The sequence below is a fragment of the Nilaparvata lugens genome, chromosome 4, assembly GCF_014356525.2.
Source record: "Nilaparvata lugens isolate BPH chromosome 4, ASM1435652v1, whole genome shotgun sequence".
Lineage (NCBI taxonomy): Eukaryota > Metazoa > Arthropoda > Insecta > Hemiptera > Delphacidae > Nilaparvata > Nilaparvata lugens.
In genome coordinates, this window is record NC_052507.1 from 28,482,015 (window position 1) to 28,500,078 (window position 18,064).

At 34.2% G+C, this 18,064-nt stretch overlaps 1 protein-coding gene across 1 annotated transcript in view; it reads left to right on the forward strand.

Annotated features, from left to right (window-relative positions):
- The window catches only part of LOC111051912 (tight junction protein ZO-2), a 154,185-nt gene that overhangs the window by 50,558 nt on the left and 85,563 nt on the right, over window positions 1-18,064 (forward strand). The window contains 1 exon segment of the mRNA XM_039427281.1: window positions 3,655-3,778. Within this exon segment, the coding sequence (XP_039283215.1) occupies window positions 3,655-3,778 (124 nt within the window).

The following is an 18,064-nucleotide window of genomic DNA, read 5'->3' on the forward strand; positions in this document are numbered from 1 at the left end:
CATGATTTGCATGTACTTGATAGTGGTTGTTTAAACGATTTATGTTCCTTGATTTTTTGGTAAAATTAGCTAAGATAAATAGGTGGGTATAGTACATGATACGCTAACCACCACAAAGAATCGTTCAGCTTTGAGAATCTGGATTTTTAGTTGATTTAGTGAAGACAAATAGAGGGGTTGAGTCAATATTAATCTTTTGAACGCTAATAGAAGCGTTAAATTCTTGAGAATATGGATTTTTTGGTAGAAACTGGGAATACAAATAGACAATAATTGGTTACAAAGGATACTCAACTAAACGCTTTACGTTAAACTTTAAGAATCTAATAGATATATTCAAATGAGTAGCCTAATCGTTTTAGTTTTTACTTCAGTCTTGAATTCCCTACAAGTCATTGTTTTAAAAAAGCTATTTTTGTTCTAAATTAAATATATATTGCTCGAATATACTCTGTAGAAGCAAAGCTGTTAAGAAATTTGATACTAGATAAGTCACAAAATATAAGAGTTGTCAAGTTAATTTTTGTTATTAATTTATGCTTCAACTCTGCTTATCGTGTGGCTGGAATTTTGAAGAGCACATGGAGAATACAGGGTACACTCTTCAGTGTAAACTTGCTCCCTACAAGAAAAATGTTAATTTACATTCCAGTTCTCTTGTAAATTTTCCAAGTTACTCCTTTGTCTTCTTTACCACCTAGATCTAGATGGTAGCTGGAGTATAGGCCTAAATTAAATGATTCAGATAATTTCATTATTCTTTTTAGAATGATAATGGACAAACAATTTAATGACGCAGATAAAATCGATATCAATATTCATCACAAAAATTAGATATTTCTCTAATAATCTAAAACAATCTTAATAAAATGACTCGGAAAATTTTCTTATGAATATTAACTGAAAGTGTTATTCAACCAGTAAATCTTAATAAAGTCAGTCATAAAGTCTTCCATTTGTTGAATAAATAATAAAATATATTATAACTTCTCAAATAATATATTACTTTGACCATTGTTATTCATTTGACACCATTTTGGAACTGTGCTTCCTACAAGAACAACAAATCTTTCTGATAAACCGTAATTTCGATTCTGTATTCTATCTTCACAGTCGAAACTAGGTCACTGATTTCAATCTTTTGTCGCCTTCCAACTTCGCGTAGGTGCAGAACTTTGCCAGTTGTCAAAACATTTGCAAACTCTGTTAGCATATTTGTATGAGGCGGGCTTCTCTTGACCGCGCCGCACGAAAGGAGTGTGTCCCCAGTGTGTGGCTCACAAATAAGTCGCGCGATGCCTTTGGGACAACGGCAACAAACGGAGCCGCACATACAGAGCGATTGTCGCCGGTCGCCGGTGAATGCGAAATCCTGGTTCCGGGTATGACGATACCGCCGCAGACCAGGTCAAAAATTCAGGACGTTCTAAACCGTCTGGTTTGTACGGTTCTGGTCTCGACAACCGCTATGGGACTTTAATTACCGTACAATGTGCGTGAGGCTCCGAGTTCTTCATTCCCATTCCCAAGAACAGATGTTTTCAAATACTGTGATGTGTTTAGTCGCGATTAAAGGCACGTAGACCCGTCTGCTACCCATAAAACGCATGCGATTCCATTATTAAACAGTTGATGAACTATTTAAGCTGCACCATAGTCTACTGTCATCCATGATAAGTGAGGTTTGAATATTGAATTTTTGCAAAGTTCGTATGTACAATATTCGATCATTGTCAGGAAGAAATGTTTTCAACCCTCAAAGCACTAAGTTACTCTTTAGTTTTAGTACTATGAAAAAAATGTGAATTACAAAATTTGTAACTTTGAGAGTAAATATAATGACATTGTACAAAAATGTCGAAATTAACTCCATTACCTCTAGAGATAAGACATGTATTTCAATAGAAAAATAGATTTCAGATATGCACTCATTTGAACTTAAATTGATTAAAATTATAGAAGAGGTCCTGAAATATCACTTTTGTATAAGCATATAATATTTTCTTATACAAATATCATAATATTAAATATGATATGCTTATACAAAAGTGACATTTCAGAACCTCTTCTATAATTTTAATCAATTTAAGTTCGAATGAGTCAATGAGTGCATATCTGAAATCTACTTCAGAAATACCTCTCTATCATTTTAGCCAATATAAGTTATATTAGAGTGCATATCTGAAATATATTTGTCAATTGAAATACATGTAGCTATTGAAATACTAGTGGTGATGGAATTCATTCTGAAATTTTTGTACAATGTCACAAAATATTATATTTACTCTCAAAGTTACAAAGCTACTCTTGTAAAATACAATATGAGATGAGTCGCCAGTAGTGGGTCAGGTCTCTGTATTATTTCTCTCATATTTTGATCATAGTTAATAGTACTAATCGAACATTAGTCTTTTTCAAACTCACTTGAATGTTGAATCACAGATTTTGTAATAGAAGCCACAACAACCATGTTACTGTATTTGGATTACTAGTTCAGTTTATTTTCACATGCAAGCAAATGATTAAAGTAATCTCTACATTTCCCATTAATCCACTTAACTCCTCATGTACGTTCCTACTCTCTGTCACAAGAAATGATGGATAACATTCTCTCTGTCCATTACTGGATAATATCTGACCGCATAAAAGTGAACGTGCACTGGTCTGGCAAAGATTTTGCAGATAGTCACGTCATAACTCGATTAAATTGAGAGGTGCCTTGTTCAATCATGGCAAGTATAAGGAGCTTTATTGAAAAAGATGTCTGCTGTTGGTGGAGAAATTGGATTAGCGCTCGACGATATAAAATTGTAATTTCCCAGTTTAACAATGTCGAAAGCACACTGCCAATATCGGGAACATAAACCTTTCTAGTGGAGTGGTGTGCTCTTGCTCAAGTCAGCAATGTCAGCCAGCATGTTGTATTGAGCTGTTTAAACTTACAAAATCACTCAGCTAAAGTGTTTTCCACGGTTATAAGGAAACTTAAAACTATTTTTAAAGTAAACTTTTCGATGTAATTATTGAAAATGAATTGTAAGTTGTTTCATAGTTATTGTTTGTCTCATTTAGATTTGTTTCTACTTTTTCCATATCCATGGCAAACATCATGTAAATGCATTTATTGCAAATAATAAATAATTATTTGAATGAGAAATCACATATTACAACTTGATCACATTAGTATTTATAGAGTTTTATTTGTAAAATAATCTTCTTAACAAGAGCAAATTTCCCTGAAGATTTGACTAGAAATTCATTTAGAAGAGACGAGAAGATTGAAGTAAATGCTTATGAAAACTCCAGACAACTTCAACTGAGTCTGGCTTTTACAAGCCAGACTATTAGTGTAAACTCTTTGTTTTTTCCAATGTGTTTTTTAAACTTTCTATTGTTTATTCAGTTGTAACTCAGTCACAATTTATTTCAAAGCTAACTATAATACAAGTTTTAGTGAATTATTATAGATTTTGCTACCTCTTTTTGTTGACTATTCTTCTTTTAATTAATGAACAGCTTGATTTTCTGAAGCATTCATTCCTAATCATTATGGCATAGTTTGTGCAACGGTATTATAATGTTCATTTATGAATATTATTCATCACTACCTATTTCATATTTGCAATTATTCTGAATTCAATATTTATTTTGCAGGGATAATGATAACTCACCGAATGTCAGTACTCTGGTGCCATCTTCGTCAAATGCAGCCACTGCACCGTCGTTGCCAATTTGCAATGGAGGAATCGAAATGCTTGAGGAACCCGTTGAGGAGCAGGTCAGTTCCATTGATTATTCAAATTTGATTTTCTTCTCAATTATTTACAAATTTCCTTCATAAAGGATCTTTTATTCAAATTAACGTACAAAGAAGACAAATTTTTACTAATGCAATGGCTTATGTGGTGTGTGAATCGATTTCAATAGGCTTCATTCAAGTTTTAGTTTATGTTCAGTCGGTGACATTCAGCTATTTATTGTGAAAATCATTTTTTGTGTAGTTGAGAAGTTGATATTCTGGTAATTATTCATATTGAATGAAAAAGACTAAGAAATTATCAAAAACCACAGATTTATTGATACTTAGAAAGACCGGTTTCGGTTATTACACCATTGTCAATTGATAACCGAAACCGGTCTTTCTAAGTATCAATGAATCTGTGGTTTTTGACAATTTCTTAGTCTTTTTCATTCAACAAAGTAAAAATCATTAACTATGTTTGACCATTCTAATAAATTATTCAATGAGTTCTGTAAAAATTCGATCCAGATGAGATTAGATGAGTTTTAAGGCTAGTTGATCGAAAAAATTGTGTTTACCTATCAAAAGGAATGACTATAGTGAGGTCCACATTATAATGACGACAGTGGAGAAAGATAGTAGAAAGGAGTTGCCGATTCTCTGCCTTCTATAGGGAATAGCTGATACCGGTGTAGATCTGATGCAACAATCTGGTATATCTGATTGAACAATCAATTATATTTTATCAGTCAAGAAAGTATATTTATCAATGATTGAATAATAAAATTTCGTATTTGAGATTGAATATTTTGTTAATTATATTTCCACATTGTAAAAAAAGCTTTCTGGCAACGGTGCCAAGCTGGAAAGTGATAGCTCTATCTGCTTTGTCGCATGATAGACAATGGTAGCAACACTAATGTTAATCAAATACTGCCTCATAATGTGAACCTCACTATATTCATTCAGTTCACCCTTAAAATTTAGGTAATATAATGCGCTTTTTGGGGGTAATTGAATACAGGGTGGCCACCTACCGGGAAAACCGGGAGAACCTTGAATTCCTCATGATTTTACTAACCGGGAAAAATACCATGAATTTCTCTTGAATTAATTTTCAATTAATTTAGTGAAGAAGTGTACAGTAACATATTTAATTAGTAAACTTCCTATAATTTTTGGTTAGTCTATGCTATTTTAAATGCTTCTTAGGCTAGTTTCACACACATTCGATTCGGTTCAGGCAAATTCCGATAAGTGTGAAACGGTAATTCGGTCTGAATTCGGTACCGAATAGAAACCGCATAGAACCGAACGCCCACTTGACTCTAATAAATTCCATCAGGTTCAAATTCGTTTCTAGCGGAGGTCTACTTTCACACACATTCGGTTCGGTTCGGTTCAGGCAAATTCCGATGTCAGGCAAGTGTGAAACGGTAATTCGGTTTGAATTCGGTACCGAATAGAAACCGCATAGAACCGAACGCCCACTTGACTCTAATAAATTCCATCAGGTTCAAATTCGTTTCTAGCGGAGGGCTACTTTCACACACATTCGGTTCGGTTCGTTTCGTTTTCGGCAAATTCCGATAAGTGTGGAATGGTGATTCGGTTTGAATTCGGTTCCGAATAGCAACCGCATAACACCGAACGCCTCTCGACACGAATAGGTTTTATCATATTCGAATTCGTTGCTAGGAAACCGGAAATAAAAACAAAGTCTTTTACACCCGCTCGCTTTTTTTGTTTTTATTTTAACCTGATATCGTGATTATCTGTTTAAAAATCTTCCATGTCAAAATCATATTCTTTTCTGTTAGTTCACTGGAACATTTTTTTTCTCTATGAATAGTTTGCTAAAAAAATATGAAGATGAATTAAAACTCAAGAGGGAGAATTTATATTTTTCATTAAAATTACATGATTTCATCAATGTAGAGAAGAGATGAACGTTATGTACCATATGTGTCAAAATTGAAACAAATTAACTAGTAGTTCTGTGAACAGTAGACCTCGCGCAGTTATAAACCGCAGTCTCCTCTTATACTGTCCATCAGGGTGAATCCTGTCTGTATGTCGTGTTGGCGAGATATCGGTGTGAAAACGGCTAATGGCTGTATCAAAAATGCTAACATCAAAAGCTAATCTCCTTCAAGACATACTGGCAACAGGACAGCCCAAGCTCAAAGCAGAGAAAGTTCGAGAGACAATACTATGTTATTTCAGTTATTAATTGCATGCGCTATTGCACGCAATCAATAGTTCATTTATTTATTTATTCACAATGGAGTCAACGGGTTTCTCCAAATATGTATCCTTAACAATAAAAATTGTACAGATACAAACGTATATAATATGTTTGTTCGTAATAATACGAGCGTATGCAATAATAAATAATACAAACAACAAAAATACCACCTAATTCAAAAACGAAAAATACAAAGATTTCAAATACTTATGAAGAAAGTAAAAATAAAACAAATTGAGAATTCAAAATTCCAAAACATATAAAAATTAAAGAATATAATAACAAATGATGAACAAAAATTTTATCAATAGAATGAATAAAATTTTTCACTGAACGACGTCCCAAACCATATGTATATCCACACTGATACACCAACTATTTATTTGATCAGATCATGCTTACACAAGATTTAATTGACCGAACGAAGTGAGGTCTAAGATTCAAGTCGACGGTTTGGCATTTCTCTTAATGTTTAAATGTTCAAATGTTTGAATGTTCGAATGTTTAAATGTTTATATGTTGCGCATTAACGGTGAAATGCGGTAATATATTTTCATGAAATTTGACAGGTATGTTCCTTTTTAAATTGCGCATCGACGTATATAGGTTACAAGGTTTTTGGAAATTTTGCATTTCAAGGATAATATAAAAGGAAAAAGGAGTAAAAATCAGACTATAGAATTATTCATCATAAATCAGCTGACAAGTGATTACACAGATGTGTGGTGAAGCCAGTCTATTACTGTATTTGTATAAGGTCTATAGTTTCAATCAAAGACCTTGAAGAGGTATGCATGCATCTTTAAGTTGGGTTTACACCAAAGTTATTAGTGACAAATGTCATGTCAGAGGCCCTGAAATTGATCAGTTGCGACCTGAAAACTCTGACACCAGACCCTGAGCCAGCCAGGTCACACGATATTTTTATTATTATTATACCAAAGTTATTAACAAAATGTTAACAAAATCAGTTAACAAAAATGTTAACAAAATGTTAATAACTTAATCCTTATAGATTCTATTAGATTGAACGCAAGTTGACAAACACACATGTTCATCATGTGTATGATAAGTTATGTTCAATCTAATATAATCTATAAGGATTGAGTTATTAACATTTTGTCAATAAATTTGGTCTAATCGCAGCTTTAAGGTTTTTGATTTCAATATTTTGTTTTGCAGTCATGGTATTATTTAGCCTATGTTCGAATGTTTAAATGTTTATATGTTGCGCATTAACGGTGAAACGCGGTAATATATTTTCATGAAATTTGACAGGTATGTTCCTTTTTAAATTGCGCGTCGACGTATATAGGTTACAAGGTTTTGGAAATTTTGCATTTCAAGGATAATATAAAAGGAAAAAGGAGTAAAAATCAGACTATAGAATTATTCATCATAAATCAGCTGACAAGTGATTACACAGATGTGTGGTGAAGCCAGTCTATTACTGTATTTGTATAAGGTCTATAGTTTCAATCAAAGACCTTGAAGAGGTATGCATGCATCTTTAAGTTGGGTTTACACCAAAGTTATTAGTGACAAATGTCATGTCAGAGGCCCTGAAATTGATCAGTTGCGACCTGAAAACTCTGACACCAGACCTGAGCCAGCCAGGTCACACGATATTTTTATTATTATTATACCAAAGTTATTAACAAAATGTTAACAAAATCAGTTAACAAAAATGTTAATAACTTAATCCTTATAGATTCTATTAGATTGAACGCAAGTTGACAAACACACATGTTCATCATGTGTATGATAAGTTATGTTCAATCTAATATAATCTATAAGGATTGAGTTATTAACATTTTGTCAATAAATTTGGTCTAATCGCAGCTTTAAGGTCTTTGATTTCAATATTTTGTTTTGCAGTCATGGTATTATTTAGCCTATGCGTGTCCATCAGTATCAATATCCTCACATTCGAAAAAACTAATTTAATAGGTGATTAAAAATAATCAAATGAACTAAATAATGCTGAAGAAATTATAATATTTTTGATTGAAAAAAAATAATTTTCATTAGATGGAAAGATTATCACGGAACTGGATGAATATTATATAAATTCTGGAATAGAAATATATTCTGTTCATTGTTTAAATTAACATAAATATTATTAAATTATGGAATACAAATTCAAACGTGAACTGATTTTGTTAACATTTAAAACAGTTGACATCAGGTACTTGTGGATGAGAATACTGCGTGAGGTCTACTGTTCACAGAACTACTAGTTATCATATAAAGCTTTCCAGAATTTAGCGCGAGAAAACATCTAGGCGCCCAGACAAGCTGTTATAAATTCTTTGCATCCTATTTAATAGTGCATAAAAATTGCATTCAATGAAGCATGCAATTTATAGTCTACACAGCTGCTTATTTTTTACCAAGTTACATTGAGATATTGAATTGCATGCGTTATGGCATGCAATTTATAATCAACTCGACATCTGATTTATGATGAATACTTCTATAGTCTGATTTTTACTCTAATATTGGCGTATGAAGGAGGCTCCTTTTTCCTTTTATATTATCCTTGAAATTCAAAATTTCCAAAAACCTTGTATATACGTCGACGCGCAATTTAAAAAGGAACATACCTTTCAAATTTCATGAAAATATATTACCGCGTTTCGCCGTAAATGCGCAACATATAAACATTTGAACATTCAAACATTCAAACATTTAAACATTAAGAGAAATGCCAAACCGTCGACTTGAATCTTAGACCTCACTTCGCTCGGTCAATAATTGAAAAATAAATTTTTCAAATAGTTCACAATTTTTATTTAACTTGAAAATTTTGTTGTTCAAGAAATCACATCTTACTATTTAAACACCAGCTTTTATATTTTATTACCAGCATGAGTAATGTGAAAATCCAAACACAGCTGTGTTTGAGAAGAAAATTCCTAATTAGAACCATTCGAATTAAAACCTGATATGTATAAAAGCCTCAGGCTAGCTTCACACGTATTCGGTTTCATTCGGTTCGGTTCGTTTTCGGTTCTGTTCGGTTCGTTACCGAAAACGAATGAGGCTTTCATATATGTCAGATTTTAATTCGTATGGTTCTAATTAGGTATTTCTTCTCAAACACAGCTGTGTTTGGATTTTCACAGTTCATGCTGGTATATTTAAATATAACAGCTGGTGTTAAATTGTAAGATGTTATTTCTCGAACAACAAAATTTTAAAGTTAATCAAAAATTGTGAATTATTTGAATAGTTTCTTTTTGATTATGTTAATTTTGGATGTTCAGAGAGATTATTTTTTCAAATTGAAAATTTGTTCCTTGTTTTGACACATGGTATAAGTATATATATCTGGTATAAGTTTTTATCCATCTCTTCTCTCCATTGATAAAGTCATGTAATATTCGTGGAAAAATTTAAAAAAAATAAAAATTCTCTCTGAGTTTTAATTTATATCTTTCATATTTTTTTAGCAAACTATTCATTGAGAAAAAATGTTCCTGTGAACTAACAGAAATTAATTGATCATACGATTTTGACTTGGAAATTTTGAAACAGATAATCACGATATCAGGTTAAAATATAAACAAAAAAGGCAAGCGTGTGTAAAAGACTTTGTTTTTTCCTGTTTCCCTAGCAACGAATTCTAATAAAATGATGAAACCTATTTGTGTCGAGGGGGCGTTCGGTGCTATGCGGTTGCTATTCGGTACCGAATTCAAACCGAACCGAACCGAATCGAAAGTGTGTGAAAGTAGTCTCTCGCTAGCAACGAATTGAAACCTGATGGAATTTATTAGTCAAGTAGGCGTTCGGTTCTATGCGGTTTCTATTCGGTACCGAATTCAAACCGAATTACCGTTTCACACTTATCGGAATTTGCCGAAAACGAAACGAACCGAATGAGTGTTAAACTAGCCTTATTCGTTTTCGGCAACGAATCGAACCGAACCGAAAACGAACCGAACCGAATGAAACCGAATGTGTGAAGCTAGCCTTAATGTACTGATAACAGTTCCTCTGATGTGCAATAATAAAGTATTGATGGTCTAAGGGTGTAACTAAAAACTGTTGGCCTAGTAGATTTCTCATTAATTTCTGGTTTCAGTCGATTTGTTAGCTTATTTTGAGTATAAAACAGGGGAAAAAATTTGATCGCTTATCGTTTATTTAAAAATGGTCATATTTTTAGTCATGATATAAATCAATTACATTACAAAATTGAATGTTTTGATGGCTTTATTCTCTTTGGAATGAGACTTTCTTCAAGGTTTGAAGAGTCACCAACAGCCGGAATCGGCTTTGGTACTGTACACATACATTATGGCTTCATTAGTAAAAGTATGACTCAGAATACATATAGTGAGGTCCACGTTATAATGACAGTATTTGATCAACTTTGGTTTTGCTATCCTTGTCTATTATTAGACAAAGACGGTGGTACCATCCTTTTCTAGGTCCACAACGATGACAATTATGTTTTTGACAGTGTAGAAATATAATTAGTTAATGCAGAGAATAGGCATCGCTTTTCTTCTATCTTTATTCACTGCCATTATAACGTGGACCACACTATAATAAATGCTCAAATGTATTGATAACTTTAACATTGTAGTCTATTTATGTGCGGAATTTTTCGTTTTTCAACTACTCACTGAATATTGAAAATGGACCCTGTCCGAAAGCACTCCACACACATGAGTAGGTCTAGTTAAAAGAACGTACTAATTCCTCACAAAATGTAGAATAGAATAGAATGTCAAAAATTATCAATATATTATCAATACGCTATTCGCAATTCGTCATGGACGATCAAACTGAAGATTCCCATAAATATTCGTAAATTCTTTACGAATGTATCTTGTTCCTCAAATACCGGAACTCTACCTGGAAAATTTGAAATTTTACTCTGGAAAACCGGGAATTACTCATGATTTTTTTTTTAATGGGTGGCCATCCTGTGAATAACTATATTATCATAACTAATGAAAATTAATTGAATTTTGTGATTGGAAATTGAATTTCCCACTATCAGTTCAATCAAGGTCACGAGCTCATTGCTCAGTGCCTAGCGACACCTAGCAGTGATTGTCAAAAGCTGGTTGTACTGCAAGTCCTTGTAGTTTCAGACTCAACCGCTAGAGTGAACTTGCTTATCCAGTCGTCCTGAAGGTTTCTCCATACATAGAATCTGAGAGAAGTTAGTACTTCCCTTATCTCTGATAGAATAGAGTAAAGATACGGTTTAATAATTCCTATAATCTAGATACTTGAATTATTTTTCTCTGGTTCCTCTCAACTCTCAGGTAGGTTATGATTACATGGGATTCGTCAGATCATGCATAAGCCGAAAGAAATCTGGAAGAGCTAGCAGATTTCGTTTTTTATCTGCGCGCTTTGTCACATACATGACCACATAAACTACGCATCTAATGTGAGCATATCCTTATTGTGACTGTGCTTACTTACTGTAATGAAGAAAGATATGTGGATCCTCCTGGTACTGGTAAACATTAGTATGCAATTAATAAATTTCATTTGTAATTTAGAATAAATTATACAAAATGTAGATACCAAATAAATAAAAATATAAATCTAAGTACCCTTTTAAATTATTTTTTCACAACATGTTTCGGACATTAATGCCGAATTAAAGTCATTTTCAGACTTGAAAATTGAATTATTGTCCGAAACATGTTGTGACAAAATAATTTAAAAGAATACTGAGATTTATATTAAAAGTAGCCCTAAAGAAAAAAGACAAAATGTAGATATACTGTAAATAAACATGGAAATGGAAATAATACAGCCTTCTGTATTCAAAGCAAAGAGGATGAGAATTAAATTTAATTAAATTAACCTCGTTCCAGATATACATTTTAGTAATGATATCAATTTTCAAATCATAAAATACATTTTTTTAAATCATAAATTCAAGCTGCTGAACAAACCTTGCGGTAATATAATCCTGTAATAAATATTATTATACCTATGTTATTATTCACAAATTCCAAATGAAGAAACTAGTATTTTAAGACCAATTATTAATTTTTTCACTTAAACACAGTACCTCATTTTTGGGAAATTGTACAAAAACCACACAATAAAATAAATTAAATTGCAAAGCTCTTCACATTTTACCAAGGCTCTGACAATATACAATATATACTATTTCTGTACAAAATATAGTTATTGTATGTCATTGCAGTTTTCAACTCTACTTTGAGTAATTTCATTTATGTATAGATTGTACAAAATTAATATTATATAGGCCTCAGTTCTATAAATGATGCTATCAAAATTTAAATGTAGTAATAACTACTGAACACAGTATATTGTAACTGAGTTACGCCATAGAATAACAATAATAGAGATAATATTAGTACCTGTTAGTATAATTAGTATCTTTTATACCTATGTTTTCTCTATGGTTACACATTGGGTCATTCAATTTTGGAAATCTGTACCACAATATTTCTAAACATTTTATTGAAACGTAAATCATAACTTCTGTAGGCCTACTTAGTAAGCCTATCAAGGATGAATACCGAATTGAATATCAATTGTAAGCTGAGCATGTGAATGGCATATGCTAAGCCAGCTCTGCCAGCAACTAAGCCAGCTCTGAAAGCTTTATCAGTGATGCCGACTGCTGTCACATATTCGGCTTCAAAGTCCCCCCCCCCGTCACACGACCCCCCATGATCCTCTGAGCCTGCCGGTATAGGGTTTCTCCGGCACCGCCCCTAGTCGTTATCCTCTCAGTCGGTGTCAGTTCTGCCGAATGATTCCTCAAAATCCTCCAACACTGGTGGTCGTGTATTGTTTTCGAATTTGGTGCCTTTATTCCGTTCCCTGTTGGTCGTAAGGCGGGAAGAAGTGAGGATGCGGTTGGTGCGGAGACTCCTGGGCCGGCGGTCACCCTCGCAGCGGATGACTGCTTCCCCTGGCAGCTCTCGGAGGCGGAGGAGTCTGTCGTCCCGAACGTCGCGGACTCGTCGTGGATATAGGGTGAGGCAAACTATAAAGGCTTAGTAGGCAATAGACTGTAAACTATTGTAGGCTACAAAATAAACTATTGCTTACACATTCTCATAAAGTTTGTTGTTCCAAGCATTTTTGTTTATTTTAATTTGTTCACTACTTACAATTTAAATCAATTAATATCTATTTTCAAAAATACATAGAATAAATTAAGATGAACTTGAAAATAGAATAGAATTTATTGTTTCTCATGAACAACATTACAATATTACAAGAAAGAACACAACAAAGATTAAGTTATTGGCAAAATTTATCAAATGCCAAAAATATAACAATGTAAGAATGCAAAGAAATATTTCTCATTCACACATCGCCTTATGCAGTCATAATAATATAACCAAAAGTCATTAGCCACATTTTCCAACTACTTATGCTCAAAAAACTAATATTAGAAAATTAAGTTAATGTACTGACATTAGCTCCAGAATATTCTTCTCAAAACTGAGTAATTTAAAAACCATAAGACAGCTTTGCGTTGAGGAATGGTTTGGCTCACTCATCTCAATTGAAAAAAAAATCGTTTGTGCTGGCTGGAATCTGACATTTTATCGATCAAGGTGAATTAATTCATTAGCAATGATATGGGAAATAAGAGTATTCTTGTATTTGCAATGATATGGTAAATAATTATTACAGATTACATTCACTGGTAATGTATCATGCCTGCTAGTATCTCTTAGTTAGCTCCTCTTGAAAGGACAAGTTGATAAAAATTATTAAAATGAATTCAATGCAACATACAAGTATCATTATTTATACCAATTTATGCTGTTGGTTTGTATCTCAATAGTTTTATTGACATTAAGGGCCAAGCCATATGAAGCGTTTTTTCGGACGTTTTCAGACTAGTCAGCAGGGCAGGAAGATCTCCGATTGGCTCATTGGGTTGGCGTTCGCGAAAAACCGCTTCGTGTGGCTTGGCCCTAATTTAGTAATTCCTTTTGAATAAAATAGCTTCTTTAGTGCGAAAACTATGAATATTTGAAAGCTTAGTACTATGTAGTATGGCAAAGCTAAAGGTAGAATGATTTCTATGTTAGGATCGTATAAAAATCATATTAAGATTGGTTTTATATATATGATTATTATTTTGCTTATTCGCTGGATGGAGAAAAGAATACGCACAGAAAAATTATCAAGTTTATCACTAGGAAGCCTTCATAGAGGAATCGCTCGTTTCATCCTATGCAAGTCTCATTTCATTCCATTTGGAATTTGGTCATTGAAGACAAATATTCGATCTCGACTATATTCTTAGTTTTCTGTTCTATTCAGCTGCTCTTCATCCCTTAACTAAGTTGGGATGAATGTTTCCACCAAGTAACTGAATGTTTCCACGAAGCTATCCTCATTTTTCACACCGAATTTCAACCACTCTGACATTATTATTTGGCAGATGGTTTTTTAGTCGGACCGTGTGTGCTGTGTGGTGAAATATGAAAAGAGGCGAGTGAGTCGGAAACTGCCATCGGTCTCCTTTGTGTCGTCACCAGCGTTTTAATGAGCTCGCCCTATGCCATGCCTCGCACCATGCCTCCTCACTTTTTGTTCCTACTAAATTATTATTATCAACCCTTCCATTTTCCGCTGAAAAAACGCTTGTTAACATATTACTTTTTCTATCTTGCTTGTCGCACTGCCATTATAAATCTCCAGCGTTCACCTCTTAACCTTTCAGTATTAATCAATTCAGGATGTTTTCAATTACTGTGATGAATGCAGGTTGATGACTGAATATTCCGTTTAAATTATTTCTCTCAAATTGAAGCGTGAACTGTTTAGTTACACCCAGAACGTAGTTATATATTTCAATGCGGCCTACATTCCATACTCTTTCGTTACACCATAGAGTGAAGATACCGCTTGTAGTAATCTAGAAGCCTCTGGTTACACTTATCATGAAGGCTAGTGATTAATTTATATTATATTACATTGAAGTTTAGGCATGGATATTATTCGTTGGTGGGAACCCAATAGATACTTTTTCAACGTGTAACCCAATGTTTCTCAAGTTTGAAGAAGAAAAGTTGGTGATGATGTTAAAATAGAATTCACAATTCTCTGGCTCTATTCCTCAATCCCAGGTCTATGGTAATAAAGTTAAGAAAAAAATTAACAAAACAGATATTAATGAGATAAGTGGATTGACAAAGAGTTGTGCTACTGAATCGGATGACATCAAGCTATTAGCAGTCCTTCTAAATGGTGGCTGAGTGAAAAACGAGCAGTCAGCCAGCAACCGGAGCGTGTCCTGCGCCTGCGCTGTTTATTTCCGTTGACTTTGAAACTGCGTTTGTCTGCGTTTATTAGCTGCGTTCAGCAGCGGGGACATCACTGCGTCCTGCGTCCTTTGTCATTGCGTGTGCTGTGCGTGTGAAAGTTGAATAAACTTTGTTCTGCTGTAGCTTCTTCTCTTCTATTTGCCTGTAGGTCCTTTTCTAGTCCGTCGGCTGCTTCTTCACCAATGTCCTTGACGCTACGTCGAGCCTGAGCCTGTAGGCCTACCTTCATTACACGGGCGAGCACCACTCACACGGACGTGTGACTTCATTTCGGGACTGTACGAAAATTTGTATGAAAATTAGGCTAGTTTGTTATAATGTGTTTCATTTTTAGTTTAAGCCACCAGCTGATTGAATCGAGTTTAAGCTTTGACTGTGCAAACGGCTCTTAGTGTCATCCAGCCGTTCTTTTACATTATCTTATTCTTTTACCTTCTTGCCGTAGTCGGCGTAGTGAAGGTGATATTGGGATGGATGGTGGATGTCCAAATTGGATGAAAAACCATGCACTCACAAATTCACTTATTCATTAGAATAAGTAGATATATTCAAATAATCTTATTATTTGGATAAATAATAGACCTGAACCTTTCAAGTCCGAATCTATTATCTACCATTTATCCATGTTGTTCCCGGTTTAAAAATACCTTTTTCGTCCATTCTAATCAGGTTGCAGATTGTAATATAGACATGGAATGTAGATTGCATTAGCATAGAACATTGAAAATTCGACATGACATTGACCGGCATTGACATGATAATCAAATGAAGAGATTGATCCTTATTAAATTGTATTAGGAACGTTTTTGAACCAACAGTGACTGAGTGAGAGTCATTGTCGTATGTCGCTCAGATAGGATTTGTAGCTTGCTGAGCTGAAGAGTAGCCTAACTCTACCGAAGCACCAGCTTATAAGCACTAACTGACAGTTAGTTATAAGCTTCAACTCATTCCCGGTGGTTCAAAACTGATCTAGAACTCCATATGGATCTCGTCATCATCTCTCCCGTACCGAAGCACAAGATGGTGTAGAGTTTATTCTTAGCTAAAGCTAGAACTAAACTATAATAGGCAGTGAGTACAATATTATTACGTAGGTAAACTGAACTCATCTACAATAAACATAAACGAAAACAGAACTAAACTGCAATAAACAGTGAGTAAAATATGAATCATATCATACCTACACGAAGGTATGATAAGATATAGTATGATACCTCATATCTACACACATATTATAGTGGATGATTCTTTGTACTTTTTGGAATTCTGTATGTTTGTGTATTGTAAGACGCTACCAGTACCTGTAACCTATGCTGTTGCTCTTCTTGGAGTTACATGTTGAGAACGTTGATTATGAATGGCCAGCGAGACTATCTACATCATTCGTTTTTCAACGCATTCCACTTTCCCACAAAGCGTGTTCTTATCGCTTTTTCATACAGATTCGAGCTCGGTCTAGATTGGTGGCGTAGATAACAATTACCGTCCGCCCTGACAGCAGGCAGTTTAAATCGTCCTCCCACACTCTGTCCAGTCTTCCTTCCTCCTTTTAGGTTTCCTTTCTTTCCTGGCCGGCTTCTTTTTTCCTTTTGAGTTCATCTCTGTCTTTCGTTTTCTTGTATCCTTTTCCCTCCTCCATTCCCCCGGCCATAGCCATGAATATGCATGAAAGAACCGCGTGGAAAACAGGAGGCGGCTACATCCATTTCCTCTCTTGTTGTCTGCTTTTCTTCCTCCTTCGCCGGTTCGGTTCGGTGGAAAGTCGACAGACTGTCAGCAGTCGTAGAGTGAAGCGGTCGGCAAGGCCATCGAATCCGTGAACTTCACTTGTGGCTTTGTTGGTTTCATTTCAATTCGATCGTCTTGTTTCACTGTTTGGCTGCTCGTTACTCGTTTTGTCCGGCAGCTCGAAATGGGCGTTTTGAGCTTCGTGAGGATGCCTAGAGCTGAATCTGCAAGCACTGATAATCTGGCTGGTGCTCAGGTGAATATTGTACAATTTTAATTATTTCCAGACTTACTAATCAATAGCACGATTGAAAAATCTGATTGAATTCTAAATAAAGTATCTTAAAGAATGTAATTGATAGTATTCAATGATACAGTGGTATAAGAATAGTGATTTAGAACCACTAGTACTATATTAGTAACTATTTTTATCAGGAAAAGGTTATGAGATCAGAATCATATTATGTAAATCTTCCCAGGAGGCAGGTTGAGCACAAAATCTTCCTAGGAGGCAGGTTAAGCACAAGAATAGTGTATATAGTGCTATATACTGTCCTTGGGTTGAGCACCCTCATAAATCCGTGAAGAGCTCCGATGGGTATATACTGTAAATACAAATGAGTTATCTTTAATATTTTGGGAAAAAACCCAATTTGTTTTTTTTTTTTTTTTTGAAAGAGGAATAAATTTTCCTAGAATTGATATTCTGAAAAAACAAGTCTGTCATGAGATAAACATTATCTTGGAGAATGTATCCTCAAAACTGCATTAATATTTTTGCTACCAATTCGGAAATGGATCACCCCAAAGATTTCAACTTGAGGCGCTCATATCTCGAAAAATAAGAATAATAAAAAGGGTTCTCATAGTAAATTGTCCCATTTTGGTAAATTGATAGCATCCAAATCAAAATACTTTGAAAAATGTTTTTAGTAAAGTTTCCAAAAGCGTGGTGCACGAAACAAGCAAACTTAAAATAATAATATCAGTGTTCTAATGCCAATGCTTGTCTGCAGTCATATTGTCTACTTATCG